At 58.8% G+C, this 25274-nt stretch overlaps 1 protein-coding gene across 4 annotated transcripts in view; it reads right to left on the bottom strand.

Moving 5' to 3' along the window:
* RASAL2 (RAS protein activator like 2) overlaps positions 1-25274 on the bottom strand; it is a 247788-nt gene that overhangs the window by 510 nt on the left and 222004 nt on the right. For all 4 annotated transcript variants that reach the window (XM_055121458.1, XM_055121461.1, XM_055121459.1 and 1 more), the window contains 9 exons: positions 23296-23440; positions 19225-19369; positions 17639-17875; positions 15948-16149; positions 13063-13241; positions 11021-11795; positions 6510-6644; positions 3828-4030; positions 2793-2880 (listed from right to left, as the gene is read on the bottom strand). In XM_055121458.1, coding sequence (XP_054977433.1) covers positions 2793-2880; positions 3828-4030; positions 6510-6644; positions 11021-11795; positions 13063-13241; positions 15948-16149; positions 17639-17875; positions 19225-19369; positions 23296-23440 — 2109 coding nt within the window. The remainder of the gene's footprint in view (positions 1-2792; positions 2881-3827; positions 4031-6509; positions 6645-11020; positions 11796-13062; positions 13242-15947; positions 16150-17638; positions 17876-19224; positions 19370-23295; positions 23441-25274) is intronic.

Genomic DNA, 25274 nt, shown 5'->3' with positions numbered 1-25274 from the left:
ACACACAGGCCCCCAGACCCCTACATACACAGACCCCCACACCCCTACACACACAGGCCCCCACACCCCTACACACACACAGGCAAACGCGCGTCTCCACACCCCTACACACACACACAGGCAAACGCGCGTCTCCACACTCCTACACACACACAGGCCCCCACACCCCTACACACACACACACACACACACACAGAGGCCCTCACACCCCTACACACACACACACACACACACACACGCACACACACACACGCACACACACACATACACACAAACACAGGTCTCCCCTGCGGCCCGCCCGCCTGCCTGCTCGCTCTCAGGCTCCGCTCTGCTCTCTCCCGCCTCTCAGAGCGGGCTGTGAGGTCCCCCCTCCCCAACCTGTCCCTTTTGGGTGCTTCCGGCCACACGGGGATTTAGAAACGGGGGCTGGGGCCAGAGCGACAGCACAGCGGGGAGGGCGTTTGCCTGGCACGCGGCCGACCCGGGTTCGATTCCCGGCATCCCATAGGGTCCCCCGAGCACCACCAGGAGTGATTCCTGAGTGCAGAGCCGGGAGTCAGCCCTGAGCATTGCCGGGTGGGACCCAAAAAGCTAAAAAGCCACTTCCCCCCAAAAAAAGGTCAAAAATAAAAGCCGAGGGGGGCGGGGTCTTCATTTACTGCCCACCAGGAGTCTGGGCTGGCATGGGGGCACCAGGGTAAGGCGCAGAGTGAAGCCCCCGGCCTCGCCGTGGAGAAACTATGTCACCTCCCCTCAAACCCAAGGGAGAGAAAAGTCGGGCCCGAGGGGGACTCGGGGAAGTGGGGGTCAGTGTCAGAGAGGCCAGGGGCCCCCTGAGCTGCACCGGGCTGGCACCTGCATGCGCAGGGCAGGAGCTGGATGGGGCGGGCGGGCAGCAGGTGGCTCAGCTAGACGGACGGGGGTCTACTTGCCTGCCGGGACAAGCTCATCTCCAGTTAGGACCTGGAATTTAACAAGCGGAGATGCCACTCGGCAGGGAGCAAGGCTCCTTCTCGATCTCTCTGAGGAACACGGGGGGAGGGGGCATGTGTAGGGAGGCTGACGCGGCCATGCCACAAGGTCCAGGCTGGGGTGACAGCCCACGGGGGGGCGGAGTGTACAGTGAGGCCTGCAGGGCTCAGAAATGCCTGTTCCTTGGGGGCGGAGCGAGAGCACAGCGGGGAGGGCGTTTGCCTTGCATGCAGCGGACCCGGGTTTGATCCCCGGCATCCCACTGGGTCCCCTGAGCACCGCCAGGAGTCATTCCTGAGTGCAGAGCCAGGAGTCAGCCCTGAGCATCACTGGGTGGGACCCAAAAAGCAAGAAAAAGAAACAAAACCCAAACAAACAAAAAAATCACAGAGAGATGGCCATTCCTGGCGGAGACGCTGACGCGGGTGGGAGGGGCCCCTCCCCAGATGTGCCCAGATGTGACTTGGGTGTTTACGATCCCCCGCGGTGACCCTCTCGGGAGGGCTGGACTTGAGTCCGGGGCAGTGTCCGGGCAGGGCGGGGCGGGCATCTGGTCACTGGCTGCTGGCCGCCCCTCAGGGATGGCCAGTCGGGGCAGCTGGAGATGGACCTTCCCGGAACTAACCGGTCAGCACGGGGTTCAACGCTGCCCAGGAGATCCATCCTCTGGGGCTGCCCCCATGTCCATCACGACCCCCACGACCCTTGATCGAGCTGCTGGGGCCCCCCCTTTTTTTCTTTTTCTTTTGGGTCCCACCCGGCGGTGCTCAGGGCTGACTCCCGGCTCTGCACTCAGGAATCACTCCTGGCGGTGCTCGGGGGACCCTACGGGATGCTGGGAATCAAACCCGGTTCGGCCTCGTGCCAGGCTGACGCCCTCCCCGCTGTGCTCTCGCTACGGCCCCCCCCCACCCCGTCTTTCTAAGCTGCCTTCGCCCAGATACAGCCTCCAAGCGCCCAGGAGAGTGGCAAGACCCCTGCCCTGTTCCTGGCCGCCCCTGTCCTGGGTCACAGGTTCTATCTGAAAGGACCATGACCCTTGGCCCCGACGCTCAGGGGGTCTGAGAATCAGACGCTGTGGCCCCGCTGACGTCGCCCCCCCCCCACGGCTGGGAGGGGCCAAGGGGCAGCAGGGCTCCAAGCAGCTGCCCCCCTGCCTAGCTCCAGCCCCTGAGCCCGGCAAGGGCCAGGCGGTGTGTGTGTGTGTGTGTGTGTGTGTGTGTGTGTGTGTGTGTGTGTGTGTGTGTGTGTGTGTGTGTGTGTGTGTGTGTGTGTGTGTGTGTGTGTGTGGTGGGCGCTGTCACACCTGCTGCACCCACAGCTCAGGGCAGGCCTGGCGCGCAGGGGGGTGCCTGCGGGCTGGGCGGCCCAGGAGGGGAGGGTGGGGAGGGGACCCGCCCAGTGGCCACATCGCCCCAGCTTGCTCTCGGCCAAACCACTGACGGAACAGAGGAACCGGGACCCCGTCCTGTCCCCGCCCCCCCACCCCCGCCCCCCACCAGCATGTCTCATTAGCCGAACCCGACTTCTGCACCCCCCTTAAGAGCTTGGAGTCTGGACCGACAGGAGGGCACCGTGGACGGACCGACAGGACCGCGACAGGAGGAGGGGTCAAGCGGGCGTGCGCAGGGGACTGGCGCCCCTCTCCCCTCCCCCCCGCCCTGCGGCAGGCTCAGAGCTGGGCCCGGGGCCCCATCTCTGGCCGAGGGGACGGTCCTGATGGGGTGGGGCGGCGAGGGGGTGGGGGGGAAAGCAGGTCCCAGCGTAAACCTTTGGGTCCCGGGAGGCGGGTCCCCGCGCGCCCCTGCCCGGCCCCTCACCTGCGCGTCGATGATCTTCTGCTTCGCGTCGATGACGGCCTGCATCTCCGCGTGGTCCTTCTTCAGCTCCTCCTCCACTGCCATCAGCCTGCGGGGCGGGGGGGCGGGCGGGGCTCAGGGGGCAGCCCCGCCCCCACCCCGCCCCCCACGCTTCTTCCCTGCACCCCCAGCCTCCCTCCTGCCCGCCCTCGGCACAACTCACCCCTCCCAGTCAACCCCTGGAAACACCCACTGCTGCCTGAGGGTGCGTGAGAGCAGGGGTCTAACCACTGGGCCACACTGCCCCACACTGCCCTGGGGCAGCCTGGGGGCGCCCCTTCCTCCGCCCTCCACTCAGTCCGGCCCACCCAAGAGATGTGGAGCTGCTCACAGCCTTGGGGACCCCTGCTCTGTGACCTTTGTCTTTTCTTTCTTTTTTTTTTTTGCTATTTTTGGGTCCCACCCGGCGATGCTCAGGGCTGACTCCTGGCTCTGCACTCAGGAATCACTCCTGGCGGTGCTCAGGGGACCCTATGGGATGCCGGGGATCGAACCCGGGTCGGCCACATGCCAGGCCAGCCCTCCCCGCTGTGTTCTCGCTCCAGCCCCTTCTTTTCTTTTCTGTTTTGCTTTTTTGGGTCTCACCCGGCGATGCACAGGGGTTCCTCCTGGCTCTGCACTCAGGGATCCCTCCTGGCAGTGCTCAGGGGGACCCTGGGGGATGCCGGGGATCGAACCCGAGTCGCCCGCGTGGCCTTTTCTCGCCGAGTGAAAGGCACAGTGCTGAAGTCTGAGGCCAGCACCAGGCTGACCCCTTGCTCGCTGCCCGGGGCCCCCGGGGGTAGGGTGTGAGAAGCCGCCGCTGTGGCCAGGGCTGCGGGGAGGGGGTGAGGTGGGGGGGAGGGAGAAGGGGCCTGTCTCTGCCCCCCCCACCGTCCCGCTGTCCCCCGGGAAACTCTCCTTTGTGTCTCGGGACTCTGCGAGCCGGGTGAGGCGCGGGCGGGGGGGGGGTGGCGGGGGACGCGGGGGCGGGCGGGCGGGGGTCCCGGCGCCCACCTGCTGATGATGCCCTTCATCTGGCTGTCCTTCTCCTCCTGCTGCCGCCGCAGCCGCTCCTCGCTGCCCTCCAGCCGCGCCCGGTACTCCAGCAGGAGCTTCTGCATCTGCTGCTCCTGCACCAGCAGCCGCCGCTCGTACTCCTCCAGCCGCCGGCTCGACACGCGCAGCCGCTCCTTCAGCTTGGCGATCTCCTGCTCGTACTGGAGAGCGGGCAGGAGGGCCGGGCAGCCTGGTGAGCAGCGCCTGCGAGCGTTGTTCTCCCCGCCCCCGCCCTCACGCCCCCGCCCCCCGCACAGCTGGTCACCCCAGGGTCACCCCTGAGCGCCTGGTCTCTGCCGGGCAGGGTCTCTCCCCACGCGGGTCTGGGGGACGAGTGCCCTGAGCAGAAAGGAAGCAAGAGCGGAGGGTCCCAGAGGGGCTCGCAGGGGGCTTGCTGGACACAGCCCAGTAAGCTCAGCTCTGAGCAACAGCAGGAGCGTACCCGTGGGTGGGGGGGGCTCACCCTAAGCCAGGCTGTCTTCACCGGGGCACCTTGGAGGGAGGGGTGCGGGTTGAGTTTCCCTCCCCACCCCGAGCAGAGCCCCGGCAGCCGGAAAGCTCCAGAACCCAGCCACCGCCATGCTCAAAGCTGCTCTCCGCACGCTTGGACGAGCCTCACCCAAGAGGGAGTTGGCAGAGGAACCCAGGTGTGCGGGACCCGGGGCTGAGATCTCCAACCCTGCTCAGATTGGGACTGGGCTTCCTCCCCCCAGACCCCCAGTTTTCCAGTAGCTTGGCAGCTACACCCACATACTGTAAACTAAAGCTCCCGGAAGAGAGCGAAGCAGAACTTCCTGGAACTTATGCTCTTTTTTTTTTTCTTTCAGCTTTTTGGGTCACACCCAATAACGCTGAGTGGTTACTCCTGGCTCTGCACTCAGGAATCACTCCTGGCGGTGCTTGGGGGACCCTATGGGATGCTGGGAATCGAACCCAGGCCGGCTGCGTGCAAGGCAAACGCCATCCCTGCTGTGCTATCACTCCAGCCTCTTGGAACTTATACTCTTATACTCTAGCCCACTTATGTACCAAGAGTAGCACACATTTGTTTGGTTTTAACATACTTGCTTGTATTCTCTTATATTCAGCCGTAAATAGTCCCAGAATGAAATACAACAACCTTCACATATTTCCCTCTTATTGTGCTTGGTGGTGTCTTTGGTGTCTGAATGTTATCTGCAATGAACTATTGTAAACTGTAGCACTGTTGCACTGTTGTCCCACTGTTCATTGATTGGCTCGAGCGGGCACCAGTCACGTCTCCATGGTGAGACTTGTTACTGTTTTTGGCATATTGAATACATCACGGGGAGCTTGCCAGGCTCTGCCGTGCGGGCGGGATACTCTTGATAGCTTGCCGGGCTCTCCGAGAGGGACGGAGGAATCAAACCCGGGTTGGCTGCGTGCAAGGCAAACGCCCTCCCCGCTGTGCTATCGCTCCAGCCCATTGTGAACTACTCTATGAAAATAAAATATTAAAAAATTGCAAAAAAAATAAGAGTAAATCAGTGGGGGGCGGGCACGGGCAGGAAGGAAGGCTGGGGGTGGGTGGGGTCTCCAGGGAGGCAGGTGAGAGTTTAGATCTTCTCTGTCTCTTCCACCATGGGACCAAACAATGTGGGAATCGCCAGGACATTGCACAGTCAAGGGCTTCTCGGGATGGGCAGAGACCCCAAACGAACTCAGAACCAAGGGCCTGGGGTCAGAGTGTCCAGCGGTGAGGGCACTTGCCCTGCACATGGCCAGCCCAGGGTCTAACCCTGGTACCCCATTTGGTCCCTGAGCTCCACCAGAAGTGACCCCTGAGCACTGCTGGGCGAGAGGACAGAATCATCCCCAGGGTCCTCGTGACCACGAGGCCACAGTGAGTCTGGACTTGGCAGGGAGTAACCGCTAACCAGAAGGAGAAACACGAAGGCAAAGGGGACTGGAAGGCATGGGCCTGGCACGCGGCCAACCCGGGTTCGATCCCCGGCATCCCATAGGGTCCCCTGAGCACCGCCAGGAGTAATTCCTGAGTGCAGAGCCGGGAGTCAGCCCTGAGCATCGCCGGGTGGGACCCAAAAAGACAATTCTGGCCGCCCAAGCGACAAAAAGCCAAACAAAGAGTTCCAGGTTTGATCCCTGACACCTCTTGGCTTCCCAATACCACCAAGATTGATTGCAGAGCACAGATCTAGGAGCAGCCCATAAGCCCTGCTGGGTTGGCCCCCAAACAAAACAAAACCTAAGAAAAAAGAAAGAAGATAAAAAAAAAATTAAAATACAAAGGGATGGGGCTGGAGCGATAGCACAGCAGGGAGGGCGTTTGCCTGGCACATGACCGACTCGGGTTCGACCCCCAGCATCCCATAGGGTCCCCCGAGCACCGCCAGGAGTGATTCCTGAGTGCAGAGCCAGGAGTCAGCCCTGAGCATCGCCGGGTGGGATCCAAAAAGCAAAAAAAAAAAAAAAAAAAAGAAAAGGGAAAGAAACGGGCGACGCTCTTCAAATTGTGGCATGGGAGCGAGTGCCCGCCCAGCCTGACGGCCGTTCCTACCACATCACCCTGTCCCGGAGGGGCACCTCGGACAGACAGACAGACAGACAGGCAGACAGACAGACAGACAGACAGACAGACAAGAGGGGCACGCAAGGTACCTTCTCAGCGTGCTTGGCCTCATCCTGCACCTGCTCCGCGTCCTCCGTGTCCTCCTCGTACTGCCCGTTGTTGAGGACCCAGGCCGCTGTCCTCTCCACGGGGGACATGGTGGCCGAGTCCACGGGCGACTGCACCTGGGGCAGAAACGCAGGCTGGAGCGTCCCCAGGCGCCTCCCCTCCCCCCACCCTCCGGCTCAGCTGCACTCGGGTTACAGAGGGCTGGAGCGAGGGTCCTGACCCCCTCCAACCCCACTCTGCCCCTCCCCTGCGTCTGGCTTCACCCCTACTTTATTTGGTTTTGGCTCTTCGGGTCCCACCCGGCAGTGCTCAGGCTCTGCACTCAGGGGTCACCCCCGGCGGGTCTCAGGGGCCCGTCTGGGGTGGCGGGAACGTGTCCACATCAGAAGGGTGCCAGGGAAGCGCCCCCCGCCGCTGGAACACCTCTCCTGCCCCACCAACCCGCCTGAGCAGGCCCTTACGCCAAGTGTGTGGACACGCTCGCCCCCTGCTGGCGTGTAGAGGCAGTGCACAGAAACACGCGGGAGTATTTAGTAGCTGGCTTAGAAGTAACGAGAAAGGGTGTTGGCTTTTATGGGCTAGGTCGACCTGTGAGAGGTCAGAATGCTGCTTCAGGAGCACTGTTCTGAGACAGGGCTTAAGGGAGACATCGGCCTCTTTTTTTTTTTTTTTTCTTTTTGGGTCACACCCGGCGATGCACAGGAATTACTCCTGGCGGTGCTCAGGGGACCACATGGGAAGCTGGGAATCGAATCGGGGTCGGCCACTTGCAAGGCAAAGGCCCTCCCCGCTGTGCTATCGCTCCAGCCCCCAACTAATGCTTTATTATTATTATTATTATTATTTTTTGCTTTTTGGGTCACACCTGGCGATGCACAGGAGTCACTCCTGGCTCTGCACTCAGGAATTACTCCTGGCGGTGCTCAGGGGACCCTATGGGATGCTGGGAATCAAACCGGGGTCAGCCACGTGCAAGGCCAATGCCCTCCCCACTGTGCTATCGCTCCAGCCCCCAACTAATGCCATCTTAAAGGAGGCAACAAGAGAACAAAAGGGAGACAAGAGTTTCAGGGGCTGGAGCGACAGGACAGCAGGGAGGGCATCTTCCTTGCATGCAGCCGACCCAGGTTCAATCCCCGGCATCCCATAGGGTCCCCCAAGCACTGCCAGGAGGAATTCTTCAATGCATAGCCAGGAGTCAGCCCTGAGGATCCTGGGTGCCGCCACCCCCTCACTCAAAAAAAAAAAAACAAAAAACTCGAAAAAAGCAAAAAAGAGGCTGAAAGAGGTCAAATGTTAAAATCTGCACCCCCACCCCCCAAATCCCATGTCTGTGAACTGTTTCCCTTAATTCCCATCGCCCCCCCTCCTCTTCCTCCTCCAGTTAGACTCAGGGCAACAACAACAATCCTTTGTGTGAAGACACAGATGGAATCTTCATGGGACAAAGCGAGTGACAATTCTGGCCGCCCAAGCGACAATCCAAGTACAGAGACGCCCGGGAGTTTCAGGGAGGAGATAATTTCCCCCAACACAGTTCGCAATTAAAATATGTAAAGGAATCTGCCTTAAAAAAGAAATAAAAAAAAAGGTGCTGAGCTTGCAGACTTCCAGGGCTTCTGGGAACGGGGGAATGAAGGAAGCAAGAAACGGAAGATAAAGGCGAGGGGAGTAAAATAACCGGAGTCAGAGAGAACAGATGAAGCTTCCCAGGAAGTCAGTTTGGGAGCCCCCCCCCCCCCCCCCGCCCGCAAATCACACAGTGAGGAATCTTTTTTTTTTTTTTTGCTTTTGCATCCCACCTGGCGATGCTCAAGGGTTCCTCCTGGCTCTGCACTCAGGAATCACTCCTGGCGGTGCTCAGGGGACCCTATGGGATGCCGGGGATCGAACCCAGGTCGGCCGTGTGCCAGGCCAATGCCCTCCCCGCTGTGCTATCGCTCTGGCCCCGAGTCCTCTCTCTTAAACTCATTTATGTTTTGTTCTGAGGGTCACATCTCCAGCTGTGCTCACGGCTTCCCCCGGCTCTGTGCTCAGGCAGGGACGTTCCTGGCAGGGCTCAGGGGTCCCTGTGGGGTGCTGGGGGTCGGCCACATGCGAGGCAAGCGTCTTCCCTGCCAGACCATCCTTTTGGCCCCTGATTTATTCATTGGTTTATTTTTGGCTTTTGGGGTCCCACCCAGCGACGCTCAGGGGTTTCTCCTGGCTCAGGAATCACTCCTGGCGGTGCTCGGGGGACCCTATGGGATGTCGGGGATCGAACCCGGGTCAGCTGCATGCAAGGCCAACGCCCTCCCCGCTGTGCTATTGCTCCGGCTCCTGATTTAACCCCAGATGCCTGTGTGTGCCCCGTGGCTCACAGCTGAACATACGTGAACATGTAACTGTGAGGAGAGGCGGGGCGGGGGGGAGGGCAGGGGGCTCCTTCGAGGGGCAAATGCCCTCAGGATCCCTGAGACCCCCAGAGCAGGTGCCCGAGGATTCTCCTGCCCCAGGCGCCTTTAAGCGGCTCCGAGGCGAGCTCTCACACACGCTGTAACACGCTGTAACACGCATGTATCTGGGTTCTTCGTTACAAACACCAGAGCACGTGGTAGTGCCTCCAAAGGCTGCAGGGAAGTGCCGGGTTCTCGTTCCTTCACTGCTGAAGGGACTGTCTCTCCCCAGGGGGCGTGGATGTGGCCCAGGGAAGGGCCTGACCCTCGGGGCAACAGCCAGCTAGTGTGGCCCCCAGCCCGATCCCAAGCCGTGCGGCCCTGGCCGCCACCCGGGGTGCCCACCGAGACATCACCGCCTCAGAGGGGAAGGCAGGGCTAGTGGGACATGTGGGACAGACAGACGAGATGCCTGGACGTGTCTTCTGACGGGGGGCGGCAGGCGGGGGCCTGGTCATGTGTGGGGACACGGATAGCGGCTGTGGGGGGCTTCATCTGCCCCGTCTCCCGCTCACTCCCTAGCCACTTCCGGGAGAAGGCACCGGAAAGCAATGGGGGAGGGGGCTGGAGCCATAGCACAGCGGGGAGGGCGTTGGCCTTGCACACGGCTGACCCCGGTTCGATCCCCGGCATCCCCTAGGGTCCCCCGAGCACCGCCAGGAGTAATTCCTGAGTGCAGAGCTGGGAGTCAGCCCTGAGCATCGCCGGGTGGGACCCAAAAACGCAAAAAAAAAAAAATAAAAAAATAAAAATAAAAATAAAATAAAATAAAAGCCCAGGAGGGCCCAGCTGGGTTCCTGTCCTCTCTCCGGGACAGGCTCTAGCCCTGCACGCTCAGTCCCCGGGGATGTCAGCAGGCGGGCAGGGAAGGCCCCTCCCCAGTTCAGTTTCCTGGGCAGTCACAGCTCTGAAGGTGCAAAGGCTGACCCTTGCAGGAAACAGGAACTCAGGCCTGAGAAGCCCCTCAGCAGGGCCGGCAACGGAGATTGGAGATTGGACCCCTCCCTCCCCGTGAAGGAAATTCCTCCAATACCCTCAGAACCTCTCCCTTAATCTGATTAACTTCAGTGACTCAGCCAAGGGAAGACTCCAGAACAATCCAGACCAAGATATCCTGAACAGATGCTCTACAAAGGCCGCCTGGGACCAAGGAAGGGCACAGATGCTGCCCCAGCCCGGGTGCTGCTGTGTCCACGTGGCCAAGCACACGTGGTACCCAAGCACGCATGTCGCCCGCATCTCCCCTCTTGAGATGGGGACGTTCACGCTTTCCTGTCTGATGCTGGGGGGTGTGTTGGGGTTTCTCCGCCCTCGGAGAAGCCTGGGTTCTCTCTTGAGCGCGTTACACTCTCTCTCTCTCTCTCTCTCTCTCTCTCTCTCTCTCTCTCTCTCTCTCTTCTCTCTCTCTCTCTCTCTCTCTTTCTCTCTCCCTCTGCACCTGCAAAACCTCCAAATAAAATCTGCTTTACTGGGGCTGGAGCAATAGCACAGTGGGGAGGGTGTTTGCCTTGCACGCGGCCGACCCAGGTTCGATTCCCAGCATCCCACAGGGTCCCCTGAGCACCGCCAGGAGTGTTTCCTGAGTGCAGAGCCAGGAGTAATGCCTGAGCATTGCCGGTTGGGACCCAAAAAGAAAAAAAAATAGACCCTCAAGGGGCTGGAGCGATAGTGCAGTGGGTAGGGCATTTGCCTTGCACGTGGATGACCCAGGTTTGACTCCCAGCATCCCATAGGGTCCCCTGAGCACCGCTAGGAGTGATTCCTGAGTGAAGAGTCAGGAGAAACCCCTGAGCATCACTGGGTGTGACCCAAAAAGCCAGAAAAAAAAAAGAAAATCTGTGTCACTTCCCTGCCCATCTACTCGTGAAATTCCTTTCTGCGAGGCGAGACGAGAACCCGGTAACCCCGGGTCCTGGGTGGCAGCGGCGGGCAGGGAGAAGGTGACCGTCTCTCTCCTCCCTGCTCACATGAGCCACTCGTGGGGCCCCTGGCCATCCCGAGGGGGCGGTCTTTGGGCCTCCGGAGGGGCTGGGGGGCAGGCCGGGCAGGGCACTCACCCCCACGGGCTGCGTCTGCTGCCGCTGGATGGCGCGCACCTTGGGCACGGGGCTCTCCCGGGACGAGGAGGAGGGCGGGCGCGCGCGGCTCCCGTTTGGGGCGGGCTCGGCAGCCAGCGCGGCGGAGGCAGCCGAGGAGGCGGCGCCGGTGCTGCGCAGCGAGGCGCTGTGCGGCAGGGAGGGCGCGGGCGCCTTGGCGCGGGCGCCGGGGGCGCGGCCGGGGCCGGGCCTGGCGCTGTTCTGGCGGGGCAGCGCGGGGGGCGCGGCGCGCTCCTCCAGGCTGCTGGAGCTGGGGCCGCTGAGGCGCAGGTCGTCGCTGTTGCTGTGGCTCCGCGAGCTGGCAGAGCTCAGGTTCTCCAGGCTGGAGCCCGCCGAGGCCGGGCCAGGGCCCGGCGCGGGGTTGCTGAGCTGGTACACGGGGTTCTGGAAGGACAGCGGCTGCAGCGCCGGGTACAGCGGCCGCCGCGCCTGCGGGGCGCTCTGCGGCGCGCTCTGCGCCTCCCGGAGCGGCCGCAACCCTGCCACCTGCGCCACCGACAGCTGGCTGCCCGCCAGGCGCAGCGGGGCCTCGGGCAGCAGCGCGGGCACCTCGGCCGGCGCGTCCTGCAGGTCCATGAGCGACACGCTGCGGCCGTTGGGCAGCCCGGCCTCCTTCTCGTCCGGGTCCGAGTAGCTCATGCTCTGCGACGAGGCCTGCTGCACCAGGAGCAGCGTCTTCCCGCGGAAGTAGCCGTCCCCGGGGTCCTGGCCCGGCGACTTCAGCCGCGGCCGGTCGCTGCGGAGGACAGAGGGGGGGTGGCCCTGTGACCTGACGTGCCACAGGCGCCCAGGACACACCCAGCGATATCCAGGAGATGCCACCCAGCGGGGTCAGGGGGGGCAGAGCGAGGGGATGGCTGGAAGCACTTGCTACTGAGCACCGTCAGGATTCAGCCCCGAGCACGTTTTTCTGCTCAAAAGACAGAAAAGGAGTGGGGGGGGGGGGGGGCTGGAGTGATAGCGCAGCGTGTAGGGCGCTTGCCTTGCACGCAACCGAACCGGGTTCGAATCCCAGCATCCCATATGGTCCGCTGAGCACCGCCAGGAGTGATTCCTGACTACATGAGCCAGGAGTGACCCCTGTGCGTCGCCACGTGTGACCCCCCCCAAATAATAATAATAATAATAATAAAATTTTAAAAAAGACAGAAAAGGGGAAAAACAACAATAACACAAACCCCACAGGGGCTGGAGCGATAGCACAGCGGGGAGGGCGTCTGCCTGGCACGCAGCCAACCCGGGTTCGATTCCCAGTATCCCCTAGGGTACCTCAGAGCCAGGAGTAGCCCCTGAGCATCGCTGGGTGTGGCCCAAAAAGCAAACAAAACAAAAAAAACAACCCCCCCCAATAACCACTTGGGGGGTCAGAGCGATATCACAGCCGGGAGGGCGTCTGCCTGGCACGCGGCCGACCCGGGTTCGATCGCCAGCATCCCCTAGGGTCCCCCGAGCACCGGTGAAGTGATTCCTGAGTGCAGAGCCAGGAGTCAGCCCTGAGCATCTCTCTCTGGGTGGGACCCAAAAAGCAAAAAGCAAAACAAAACCAAAACCCCCACAGTAACCACTTGGATCAGGCACAAGCCTGGAACCATCTCCCTGGCCGGAAGGACAAGCTCTGTTCTGTTCACGCCACCCCGGGACGCTCCAGACGGAGGAACGCCAACCCCCCTGAGCCCTCTGGGCTGGCAAAGCGGAACTCGGTCCACGGGGCACATCTGTCACCTGAAGGCCTCTGATCGATCTATCGGAAATCGATATCCTATGTCTGAGACAACAGAGATGGGACGGTTCCATCCAGCAGAACCGGACTTTGTCACCTTATTGATTTCGTTTTGCTTTTGGGGGTCCTCCCCGGCGATGCTCAGGGTTCGCTAACTCCTGGCTCTGGGCCCAGGAATCCCTCTCGAGGGAGGGAGGCAGGTGCCGCCCCCCCTCCCCTCGCTCCAGGACTCAACTTGACCGTTCGTTCACCGCGTGCCCGTCTCCGGCGGGGCCCTGGGTACCTGTCCGAGGGGTCCTCGAAGATCTTCTGCAGCCCAGAGGAGACGCTGCCGCTGACGTTGGGGCTGGAACTGTGCTCCGTGAAGCATTGCAGCTGCTGCTGGATGGGCGTCGGGTTCGTCAGCGACTTGGTGATGTCGGCCAGGACCCGGGGGAGGGGCCCCAGCTTGGCCACGGTCGCCTGTAGGAAGGAATTTTCACCCTAATTGGATTAGACGCGGATCCGGCGGGGGAGTGGTGGGTGGATGGGTGGGTGGTGGCGGGCGGGCGGAGGGGTGCAGGTTGGACGGGAGGGCAGATGGTCGCGGGTGGGGGGTGCAGTGTTATGACGAGCACAGCCACGGCAGCGTCGAGATGGATGGAGGAGACGAGACGGGGTGGGCACGGCGGGCGTGGAAGAAGAAAGGAAACAGACGTTAGGGTGACGCAAATCAAAAGGGCACGGCATGCAAAGCCAACTCTCTCGGGGGGCGGGGGGGCGCGCCCCCCCCGCACGGCCCCTCAGTCCCTGGGACGGCACTCCCGGAGGAGGAAGGAGATGGTGGGAGACAGAAGCGCATGCGGGGGGGTGCCAGGAGGGGCCGCATGCAGGAGCCGTGTGGCCGACATTAGGGCCGCATCTACTCTCTGGACAGCAAGAACCGGGGCCAGCCTGTGAGACTTGGGGTCCCCTGCCTCTCGCACGGAGATCGAGAAGGACAGAGGGTGCCCCAGCCAGCAAACGGCCGTGCAGGGACAGGGACCTTCCCCCTGAGTCACCGGCCCGGCCCGGCCCACCCACCCGGCAGCACCCCGCTTCCCAGAACTGGCTGTTTGATCCCAGTCGTTGTTCCTTCAGCTGTTGTTCCTTCTTCGGGGGTCGGGGTGGGGGGTGGGGTGATCCTTAATCTCCTCATGTTCCCCCCACTCAAGGGGACAGGCACCTGAGCCGGCCGCCACGGAGGGAAGCCCCTCAAACCATGCTGGCGTTTCTGCAACTGTTCTAGAACACTGGAGAAGTGTTCTAGAGTGTTCTAGAAGCAAAGAGATCGTCCCTGGTGCTGGGAAAAGATGGAATATTCTGGCACCAGCTGATACGCACGCTGGAGATGGTCTGACTTAAAACGGTTTATTCCCTGGCCTCAAGCACCCCTGGAATGGTCTTTTTCTTTTTCTTTCTTTTTTGGGTCACAACCAGCAAAGCTCACTTTTTTTTTTCCTGGCTTTTTGGGTCACACCCGGCAATGCACAGGGGTTACTCCTGGCTCTGCTTAGGAATTACTCCAGGCGGTGCTCAGGGTACCATATGGGATGCTGGGAATCAAACCTGGGTCCGTTGCATGCAAGGCAAACGCCCTAACAGCGGGTAGGGCCTTTACCTTCTATGAGGCCAACCCGTGTTCAATTCTTCTGTCCCTCTTGGAGAGCCCGGCAAGCTACTGAGAGTATCTCACCCGCACAGCAGAGCCTGGCAAGCTCCCCGTGGCGTATTCGATATGCCAAAATCAGTCACAACAAGTCTCACCATGGAGACGTGACTGGTGCCCACTCGAGCAAATCAATGAGCAACGGGATGACAGTGATACAGTGATAGCTGGCAAAGCTCAGGGGTTACTCCTGGCTTTGCACTCAGGAATTACTCCTGGCGGTGCTTAGGGGAGCCTATGGGATGCTGGGAATGGAACCTGGGTTGGCCGTGTGCAAGGCAAACGCCCTCCCCGCTGTGCTATTGCTCCAGCCCCTGGAACAGTCTATTTAAGGACAGTGAGCAAATGAAGGAAAACAAAACCAATGATTATGACAGGAAAAACATCTCCCGAAGAGATTCTAACACACTACTGCTCATTTATAACGTACCCGGCGCCAACAAAACCATTACTAGCTAATGCCCTGGTAACACCTGTCAACATTTGTTAGACTAGGCCTATGACAAAATGTTCTCTTCACATAACTTCAGAAGGAAGGAAACGATTGGTATGGCTCCCACCAATTAATGGATATTATCATTAATATTATTATTATTAATATAATTTGTAGCATTCTTAGCTCGTAGAAAAGGACTGCCTACAACAGGAACTGCATGGGGCTGGAGTGATAGCACAGCGGGCAGGGCGTTTGCCTTGCAAGACCCGGGCTTGATTCCCAGCATCCCATAGGGTCCCCTGAGCACTGCCAGGGTTAATTCCTAAGTGCAGAGCCAGGAGGAACCCCTGAGCATCGCCGCGTATGACCCAAAAAGGGAAAAAAAAAAGGCACACACACACAAAAAAAACAGGAACTGCATGAACTGCATGAAGCCTACAATAGGAACTGCATGAAGTCACAACTGCAGAGAAACTAAACATCAGGATTTTCAGATCCCACGTAACAGGAAGCGCTTGGTTCCATAAAACCATCTGGCAAACTGCGTAGCAAAAAAATCATATTGTGGAGATACAGTACAATGGGGAGGGCGCTTGATGCCCTGCACCCCATACGGCTCTCTAAGCCCACCAGGGGTGTGTGCCCCCCCCAAAATAAACAACCCACGGGGGCAAGCTGATGAATGCTCTTGGTATTTTCGTGATTCTATGCTTCTGTTTGAATATTGTCCTCTGAGATTTGATCTCCTTCCTGAATAAGGCTGCACGCACCAATATTGGGTGAGCACTTCCAGGCAAGTCTCAAAGACTTTACTTAGACCGAAATGCCATTCGTTTAGGTCATTCCCTAAAAATGCTCCTAATTGCCCGGCCGTTTAGGACTTCCTGGTCTGCTGGGCACATTCATTTATCGGCAGTGACGCCCGTGTCTGCTGCCGGGACAGAGGCTGCTTTCACATCTGTCACACAGAGCCGGGCTCCCTGGAGACGCCTGGGGCAGCTCGGGCCTGGCGGGCAGGTGAGGCTGGGGGCCCGGTCCACGTTACCTTATCCAGCTGGGACACCACTTCCCAGAGTAAGGAATGCAGGACGGAGAGCTCCCGGCCCAGGTCCACGTAGCCGTCGAAGCCGGGCGTGTTGGTGATGGTGTCGGGGTTCGAGATCTCCAGGAGGAAGCGCTTCATGCCGCCCCACTCGTGCTCCAGGAAGTCGTTCATGAATGCCATGTACTCTTCCTTGTTCCCAAATCTGCGGGACAGGGAGAGAGAAAATGAGAACAGACGTCCCCGGAGGAAGTGATGACGCAGAAGTCGACTTTGCAGAGGGCGATGGAGAGAGAACTGTGTGAGAAAGAACTTGGCTTCAGTTGGATCATACCGAATTAAGTTGGGGCCGGAGCCCAAACAAGGGGCCGGAGCGATAGCACAGCGGGGAGGGCGTTGGCCTTGCACGTGGCCGACCCAGGTTCGATTCCCAGCATCCCATTGGGTCCCCCAAGCACCTCCAGGAGTGATTCCTGAGTGCAGAGCCAGGAGGAACCCCTGTGCATCGCAGGGTGTGACCAAAAAGCAAAAAATAGATACGATTCCTGAGCACAGAGCCAGGAGTAAACTCTGACTGCTGCCAGGTGTGGCTCCAGAAGAAAAAAAGAAAACTCAGGAACTCTGAATAGCTTCTCCTGACACTATCAGGTCGAATGGAAACTCTGGTTCCTGGTCTTTCACGGTGGAGCCTTCCTTAACCCATCAAATGTGCTGTGAATTTGTAAATCTTGAACACAGTAAACCTCGACTACCTCAAAATTCCTGGTGTCCCAACTGGCGTCCATTCTTTCTCTCCTCTACCTTTCTTTTGCTATTTATTACTTCTGCTCTTCTTTGCCTTTCTAGATTTTAGCCATCTTCAGGGGCTATCTTAAAGCCCACAAAATTTGTTCCAAAACTGAGGATGGAAGACCATGGGGAAGGGCATTTGCCTGGCACGCGGCAGAGCCTGGTTCAATCCCCGGCATCCCACAGGGTCCCCCGAGCACAGCCAGGAGTGATCCCTGAGTGCAGAGCCAGGAGTCAGCCCTGAGCATCGCCGGGTGTGGCCCAAAAAACAAATAAGAAAAACAAAGCAGAAATGACTTTAACCAGGACTTGCTCTACTATAGATGAATGTGTATTTATGCATCGGCCAATGCGGAAAAAGAGGCATGTGAGGTAGCACTGTCTCACTGTCGTCCCACTGTTCATCGATTTGCTTGAGCATGCACCAGTAACGTCTCCATGGTGAGACTTGTTGTGACTGTTTTTGGCATCTCCAATACGCCACGGGGAGCTTGCCAGGCTCTGCCGTGCGGGCAGGATCCTCTCGATAGCTTGCCGGGCTCTCCGAGAGGGACGGAGAAATCGAACCCGGGTTGGCTGTGTGCAAGGCAAACGCCCTCCCCGCTATGTTATTGCTTCAGCCCCAGCAGGTTGGAGTTATTTTGCTTTTGGGCCACACCCAATTATGCTCAGGGCTGACTCCTGGCTCTGCACTCGGGAATCACTTCTGGCAGTGCTCAGGGGACCCTATGGGATGCTGGGAATCAAACCCGGGACGGCTGCATGCAAGGCAAACGCCCTCCCGCCGTTCTATCGCTCCAGCCCCCTGAGTTTTGTTTATTCTCTATGACACCTGGGGCACGAGAGGGCCCATCTGCAGACTCCCGACCCTGGGAAGGGCACGGTGGTGGCAGCGGGACACGTACTTGGCGAAGTTGGCCAGGTTCTGGATGACCTTGGCGATGAGCGTGAGCGTGCGCGAGGTGCGGTCGTCGGGGTACTCCTGCATGAGGCTGAAGAGGCTGGGCGACATGATGGCCGGACACAGGAACCGCAGGAACAGGGACGCGCTGATGAGCCGCTCGCTCAGGTCCTGCTTGCCGCGGGCCACGCACTGCTGCTTCCATGAGGCGAACACCTCCTTCAGCTCCCGCGGGAAGACGCTGGGCAGACACGGAAGCGGCGGGGGGTGCGGGGTGAGAGTCAGGGGCGCCCCACCCCGGCCCGACACCTGTGCTCCGGGGCGCGGGGGAGCCCGGCGGAGGGACTGAGCATCTGGGTCTGGCTTCAAAACCTCACCCGGTGATGCTCAGGGTTGACTCCTGGCTCTGTGCTCAGGAATCACTCCTAGCATGGGATTGGGTGTGGGGACCTCCATGGGATGCTGGGAATTGAACCCGGGTCGGCTGCGTGCAAGGCAAAAACTCTAGCCACGCCCTATCACTCCAGCCCCCCCTATTTCCTTTTGATTTTTGGGTCACATCAGGCAATGCTCAGAAATCACTCCTGGTGGTGCTCGGGGGACCCTACGGGATGCCAGGGATCGAACCTGGGTCGGCCGCGTGCCAGGCAGATTCTGCTCTACTCTTTGTACGATCATTCTGGTCCCCCTGTTTCCTTTTGCTTTTTGGGGCACACCCAGAGATGCTCAGGGCTGACTCCTGGCTCTGCACTCAGGAATCACTCCTGGCGGTGCTCGGGGGAACCTACGGGATGCCGGGGATGGAACCCGGGTCTACCAGGCGCAGAGCAAACGCCCTTCCTGCTGGGCCATCTCTCCATCCCATCTGTTCCTCTAATGCAGAGAGGGAGGATCAAGTGGCTCAGCGGGGGGGTCCAGAGTTCTGGCCACCCCCCACATCTCACCAACACAGTCCCAGGGGTGGAGAGAGCCGCAGGCTGGGCTGGGCGTGGGCGTGGCACACAGGGGCCTGCTTCGACCCCAGCGCTGTGCCCTCCTCTGAGCCCCACCGGGAATGACCCCCGCACAGCCGTGGGCCGAGACCCCTGGCACCACTCAATGTGGCCCCAAATCAACCCTCCAAAGAGCCTGTGCCAAGCCTCCCTGTCACAACCCCTGCTGGCCCCGGGAGAAGTGACCAGACACCAGTGTGTGAGCACCGTCCACGTTCCAGAAGGCCACTGGCGCAGTTCCAGGGCACCTCACCACTGCGGGGAGGGACAAGTGCCAGGTGCAGTGGTGTGGCAGAGGTGGGTCTTTGCAGGAAGACGGGGGGATGGGTGTGTGTGCGTGTGTGTGTGAATGTGTGTGTGTGTGTGTGTGTGTGTGTGTGTGTGTCTGTGTGTGTGTGAGTGACTTCTGGGCCAGGGGGAGGGTGGAGATAGGTGTGTGAGGTGGGGGCGGGACTTCCAGGACAGGGGCAGGGTGGAGACAGGTGTGTGGGATGGGGGCGAGCCTTCTGGGCCAGGGGGAGGTGGAGACGGGACTTCCGGGCCAGGGGCAGGGTGGAGGTGGGCGGGGGAGGGGGAGGCGGGCCTTCCGGGCGCTCACCAGTAGGAGTTGATGATCTTGCAGAAGGCCAGTTCGCAGCACATCTTCAGGTTGCTCTGGTGGTCCAGCAGCTCGCTGGAGGAGCACCGGCTCGGGTCCACCTCGCAGTTCTCGTCCGACTCGTACAGGGCCTTGATGAACTCCCCTGGGGAGAGAGACGGGGAGTGACAGACGCAGGGCCACCGGCCGGTCCCCCCCCACCCGCTCAGGGCGGGGCAGGGGTGGGGAGCTGGTCCCCAGGGGCCCCGGGGTGGGGGGTTCCTCTCTGCGGTCGCATCCAGAGCTCGCCCACCGCGGTGGCTTCACCCCGTCCTGGACAGGCCACGTGCTCGCAGTGTTAGGGTCGTGGTATCTATGGAAACAGCAAATGCCCCTTCAACATGGAAACTCATGTTCAGTCCCTGCTCTGAAACCTCGGAGAGCAGGAACTTGTAAGTTGGCATGAGGTCCCCCAGGGTAAACAACGCCATTTTTTAAAATTATTATTATTGTTGTTGGAATTACAGAGTTTTTATTTGGAGTTTTTTGGGTTTTTTTTCATTTTGGGTCCCACCCGGCGATGCTCAGGGCTGACTCCCAGCTCTGCACTCAGGAATGACTCCTGGAGATGCTCGGGGGACTCTATGGGATGCCAGAGATCGAACCTGGGTTGGACACGTGCAAGGCAAACGCTCTCCCCACTGTGCTATTATTTTTTTTTCCATTTTAGGCCACACCTGGTGGTGCTCAGGAATGACTCCTGGCGGTGCTCAGGGGACCCTATGGGATGCTGGGAATCAAACCTGGGTTGGCCTGTGCAAGGAAAACGCCCTCCTCGCTGTGTTATCACTCCAGCGCCCCCCCCCCCGCCCCCGATTTTTTTTTTAAGCCCCCTCCTGCCCAAAGAATAAGGAATAGAACAGCCACTCTCCACTGTGCTTAATTTAGCTTACAGATTTAGCGAGACTTTGCCGGCTGTGTGACTGCCCTCAAATGTATTTCCAAGGCTCCCGTAATAACTTCTCCCATCATCTGATGGAAATGACTGACCCCTCTTCTGGTACCTGGAGATTTAACAGCCCTTCAGAATCAGGGAACGAATAAAAAATTACATTGTGACCTTGCACCATATTGAAACTCAACCTGAATTTACACTTGTGGCCCCCAGAACATACTTTTTTTTTTTTTTTGCTTTTTGGGTCACACCCAGCGATGCTCAGGGGCTACTCCTGGCTTTGCACTCAGGAATTGCCCCTGGCAGTGCTTGGGGGACCATATGGGATGCCGGGGATCGAACCCAGGTCGGCCGCGTGCAAGGCAAACGCCCTACCCGCTGTGTTATCGCTCCGGCCCCAGAACATACTTCTTAAAGCTGCTCCCCAAAATGGAATTCCCACCAGAAAGAGTGATCAGGGGTAATCAGTCACGGAGAGTCAGGGGGTACAGGCTGATCAAACGGGGAGGAAGGGGTTAAGAGGACCAGGGGGATTGGGGCCCGAGCCATAGTCCAGCGGGTAGGGCTTGCACGCAGTCAACCCGGGTTCGATCCCCGGCATCCCATAGGGTCCCCCGGGCACCACCAGGAGTGATCCCTGAGTGCAGAGCCGGGAGTCAGCCCTGAGCATCGCCGGGTGGGACCCCAAAAGCAAAAAAAACCAAGAGGATGATGGGGTTTGGGGGAGGCCAAAGCCACTCGATGCCTTTACGCCTTGCTGGCCGCAAGTATTCCCTCAGCCTGGGCCCTGCTTGGGGTTATAAATATGATAATAGCGGAGGCGGGGAGGGGGCACGACGAGCATTTTTTCCCATGCTCACTGGATTAATTTCCATGTCTCACTGAGCCAATCAGCTATTTAATTAGTCAGTGTCCTTGAAGGGGCTTGGAGAGACTTCGCACTGTGTAAGGACGCCACTTGGAAATTCCAGTTAGCAGCCCCGATGACAGACTGTCTAATTTATTTTTGTTTTTTTTGAGCCGCTACCAGTGGTGTTCAAGGGTCACTCCTGGTGAGCTTTGGGGACCCTCTGGACGCTGGGGATTGAACCAGGGTCAGCTGCGTGCAAGGAAGCACCTTGCTCGCTGTCCTATCTCTGGCCAGAGTTTGGGACTTCCGGGCCAGGTGCAGTGATGGGGCAGAGGCGGGTCTCTGCAGGAAGTTTATTTATTTTTTATTTATTTTTTCTATTTTTTATTTATTTTTATTTATTTATTTCTATTATTTTTATAAATAAAAATAAACAAAAATTATTTCATAAATAAAAATCAATACTTTATTATATTAATAAAATAAACATTAATAAAATTAATAAATATTTAGTTTATTTATTTTTCTGCTTGTTGGGTCCTACCCGGCGATGCTCAGGGCTGACTCCTGGCTCTGCGCGCAGGAATGACTACTCCTAGCGGTGCTCAGGATGGGATGCCGGGGATCGAACCCCAGTCGGCTACAAGCCAGGCAAACGCCCTCCCCGCTGTGCTATTGCTCTGACCCCTCATTGGGGTTTCAACCGAAGAGTTCAACAACAACAACAACAACAACAGAAAGCGACGAAAAGCTTCCGGGAAGAGAACCAGTGACCTTTGGGGGCGTTGGGGACCAGTGCTGTCACCTGGGCAACAGATGAGCCTGTTTTGCTGCATCACTGCCCCTTGGGTCTGGCCCCTCCCAGCTCATCCCAAGGACACGATCACTGAGCTATGTCCAGCTTTTCTTATTTATTTAATTTTTTTTTGCTTTTTGGGTCCCACCCAGCGATGCTCAGGGCTGACTCCTGGCTCTGCACTCAGGAATCACTCCTGGCGGTGCTCAGGGGACCCTATGGGATGCTGGGGATTGAACCTAGGTTGGCCACGTGCAAGTCCAAACACCCTCCCCGCTGTGCTGTTGCTCCAGCTCCCGTTTGTAAAGTTTCTGAGTGACCTTTTTTTTTTTTCCCTTTTTGGGTCCCACCCGGCGATGCACAGGGGCTACTCCTGGCTCTGCACTCAGGAATCACTCCTGGCGGTGCTTGGGGGACCATATGGGACACTGGGATTTGAACCTGGGTCGGCCGCCTGCAAGGCAAATGCCCTCCCCGCTGTTCTGTTGCTCCAGCCACCACTGTGGTTCTTTTCACCTGTTTCCTCTGTGCTCCAGCCCTGCTACTGAAATGCCCCTCTCCCGCCCAGACCCCTTGAGAGACTGTTGGCCCCATCCTTGTGGCGAACGGACAGGAGAGAGGGGACAGAGGTGACGCTTCCCAAGAATCCTGAAGCTGGACCCAGCCTCACTGGATGATAGCACCGCACTGTCGTCCCGTTATTCATCGATTTGCTCGAGCGGGCGCCAGTCACGTCTCCAGGGTGAGACTTGTTGTGGCTGTGTTTGGCATCTCGAATACGCCACGGGGAGCTTGCCAGGCTCTGCCGTGCGGGCGGGATCCTCTCGGTAGCTTGCTGGGCTCTCCGAGAGGGACAGAGGAATCCAACCCAGGTCGGCCATGTGCAAAGCAAACACCGTCCCCGCTGTGCTATCGCCCCAGTCCCACTGGGTGGTGGCCCCCTAAAATTCAAGGTGGAGCCGGGTGGCAAGTGAATCACCCCACTCCCAAGAACCTGTGACCAGAAGCGCATTCTGGTGGGAAACACTGGGTCAGGGCTGGAGCGATAGCACAGCGGGGAGGGTGCTGGCCTTGCACTCGGCCGACCCAGGTTCGATCCCTGGCATCTCATAGGGTCCCCCGCCCCGAGCACCACCGGGAGTGATTCCTGAGTGCAGAGCCAGGAGGAACCCCTGAGCATCGCTGGGTGGGACCCAAAAAGAAAAATAAAAGAATCTCTGGGGGCCTGGAGGGCCGGAATCGGGGTCTGGGGTCCAGCCCCTGGCTCGGAACCACACAGCCCACGGTGCCTTCTGGGCTCGGGCACGCGTTCCCACGGTGACCTCTCGGGAGCGACGGCCACTAGGGTGACAGCGGGGCTCGGAAGGGGGACCCGGGGCGTCTGGGGAGCAGGGCCTGAGAAAGCCACGCGTGGGGGAGTGAGGGGACAAACCGAGGGGCTGTCTGTCGCGGGAGGGGGGGAGGGGAAGGGACAGACGGGGGTGTTCATACCCAGAGCGTCGTGCAGGTACTGCTGCCCCACCAGCTTCAGGTACTCCTCGATGGACTTGGTGGCGATGGTGTTCTCCCTGAAGATGAGGACGTCGTGCTCCCCGCAGCGGTCCACCTCCGACATCACCAGGTCGGTCAGGAAGTCCTGGGGGGAGAAGGTTCCGTCAGGGCAGGGAGCAGCGGCCACCGGGGGAGCAATGACCGCCGCGGGGGAAGGAAGGTCCGATGCGCTGACGGGCTCAGTGCGAAGAAAAGGCAATTTTTGGTTGTTGCCAGAGTGATGGCACAGCGGGGAGGGCGTTGGCCTGGCACGAGGTGCACCCGGGTTCGATTCCCGGCATCCCAAAGGGTCCCCGGAGCACCGCCAGGAGTGATTCCTGAGTGCAGAGCCAGGAGGAAGCCCTGAGCATTGCAAAGTATGACTCAAGAAGCGGACACGTGTGCGTGCGTCTCTCACACACACACACACACACAAGTCAAAATGGCTAATGGGCTTGTGGGAAGAAAAGTCAAAAGCACTAGAGGACTCAGAGGGAAGAAAAGTCGATTCTGGGTGGGGCCGGAGTAATAGCACAGCAGGTAGGGCGTTGGCCTTGCATGCAGCCGACCTGGGTTTGATCCCCAACACCTTATGGGGTCCCCCGAGCACCACCAGGAGTAATCCCTGAGTGCAGAGCCAGGAGTCAGCTCTGAGCATCGCTGGGTGTGACCCAAAACCACTAATCATCATCATCATCATCATCATCATCATCATCATCATCATCATCATCATCATCATCATCATCACTGTATCACTGTCATCCTGTTGTTCCATCAGTTTGCTCAAGCGGGCACCAGTAACGTCTCCATCCGTCCCAGCCTTGAGGTTTTAGCAGACTCTCCTTACTCGTCTTTCCCAATAATTTGAGGCTCTTTCAGGGTCAGGGGAATGAGACATGTTATTGTTACTGTATTTGGTGTATTGAATACACCACAGGGAGCTTGCCAGGCTCTGCCGTGCTGGTGGGATACTCTCGTTAGCTTGCTGGGCTCTTTGAGAGGGACAGAGAATGTATATCAGAGAATACGAGCAAGTTAAAAAGTATGTTAAAACTAAACACATGTGTACTGCTTTAGGCACATCAGTGGGCTAGACTATAAGAAGTTGCATGGCCTCTTTGTGGCTGCGTGCTTCCGGAGCTTTGTTTTATATATAGTCTCTCTTTTATATAATATATATCACTGTATCACTGTCATCCTGTTGCTCATCAATTTGCTCGAGCGGGCGCCAGTAACGTCTCCACTGTGAGACTTGTGACTGTTTTTGGCATATCAAATATGCCACGGGGAGCTTGCCAGGCTCTGCCGTGTGGGCGGGATACTCTCGGTAGCTTGCCGGGCTCTCTGAGTGAGACGGAGGAATTGAACCCGGGTCGGCTTCGTGCAAGGCAAATGTCCTACCCACTGTGCTAGTGCTCCAGCCCATATAATAATATATTATTCTATATAATGATAATAATAATAATCTTAAAATGACTAACGGGTTTGCAGGAAGCAGAGTCAAAAGCTCTAGCCGGCTGGAAGGGAAGAAAGTCCGGATGAAATGTCAGGTGCTGCTGCCCCTCAGTGACACTCCCTTCAAAGCGTTTCCAATGTGGGACTCGAGAGCCAGCCCCGGGTTTAAGCCGAAGCATGAGCCTTGCAAGCGGCAGAGCCCAGCTGAGCCCTGGCATCATCGTTAGGGGTCACTCCTGAGCACTGGGCCAGGAAGAGTCACCCCGAGGGGTGCTAAACGTGGGTCCCCGCAAACCAAGATTTTGCGTGGCCTTTGGATAAGCCCCGAGGGTTCTGCTCTCTCGACTTGCACACCTCATCTGTCTTTTTGTTTTGTTTTGTTTTGTTTTTTGCTTTTTGGGTCACATTTGGCAATGCTCAGGGCTGACTCCTGGCTCTGTACTCAGGAATCACCCCTGGCGGTGCTTGGGGGACCCTATGGGATG

This window comes from Sorex araneus, chromosome X (genome assembly GCF_027595985.1).
Source record: "Sorex araneus isolate mSorAra2 chromosome X, mSorAra2.pri, whole genome shotgun sequence".
NCBI lineage: Eukaryota > Metazoa > Chordata > Mammalia > Eulipotyphla > Soricidae > Sorex > Sorex araneus.
This window is presented reverse-complemented; position numbering and strand designations above follow the sequence as displayed.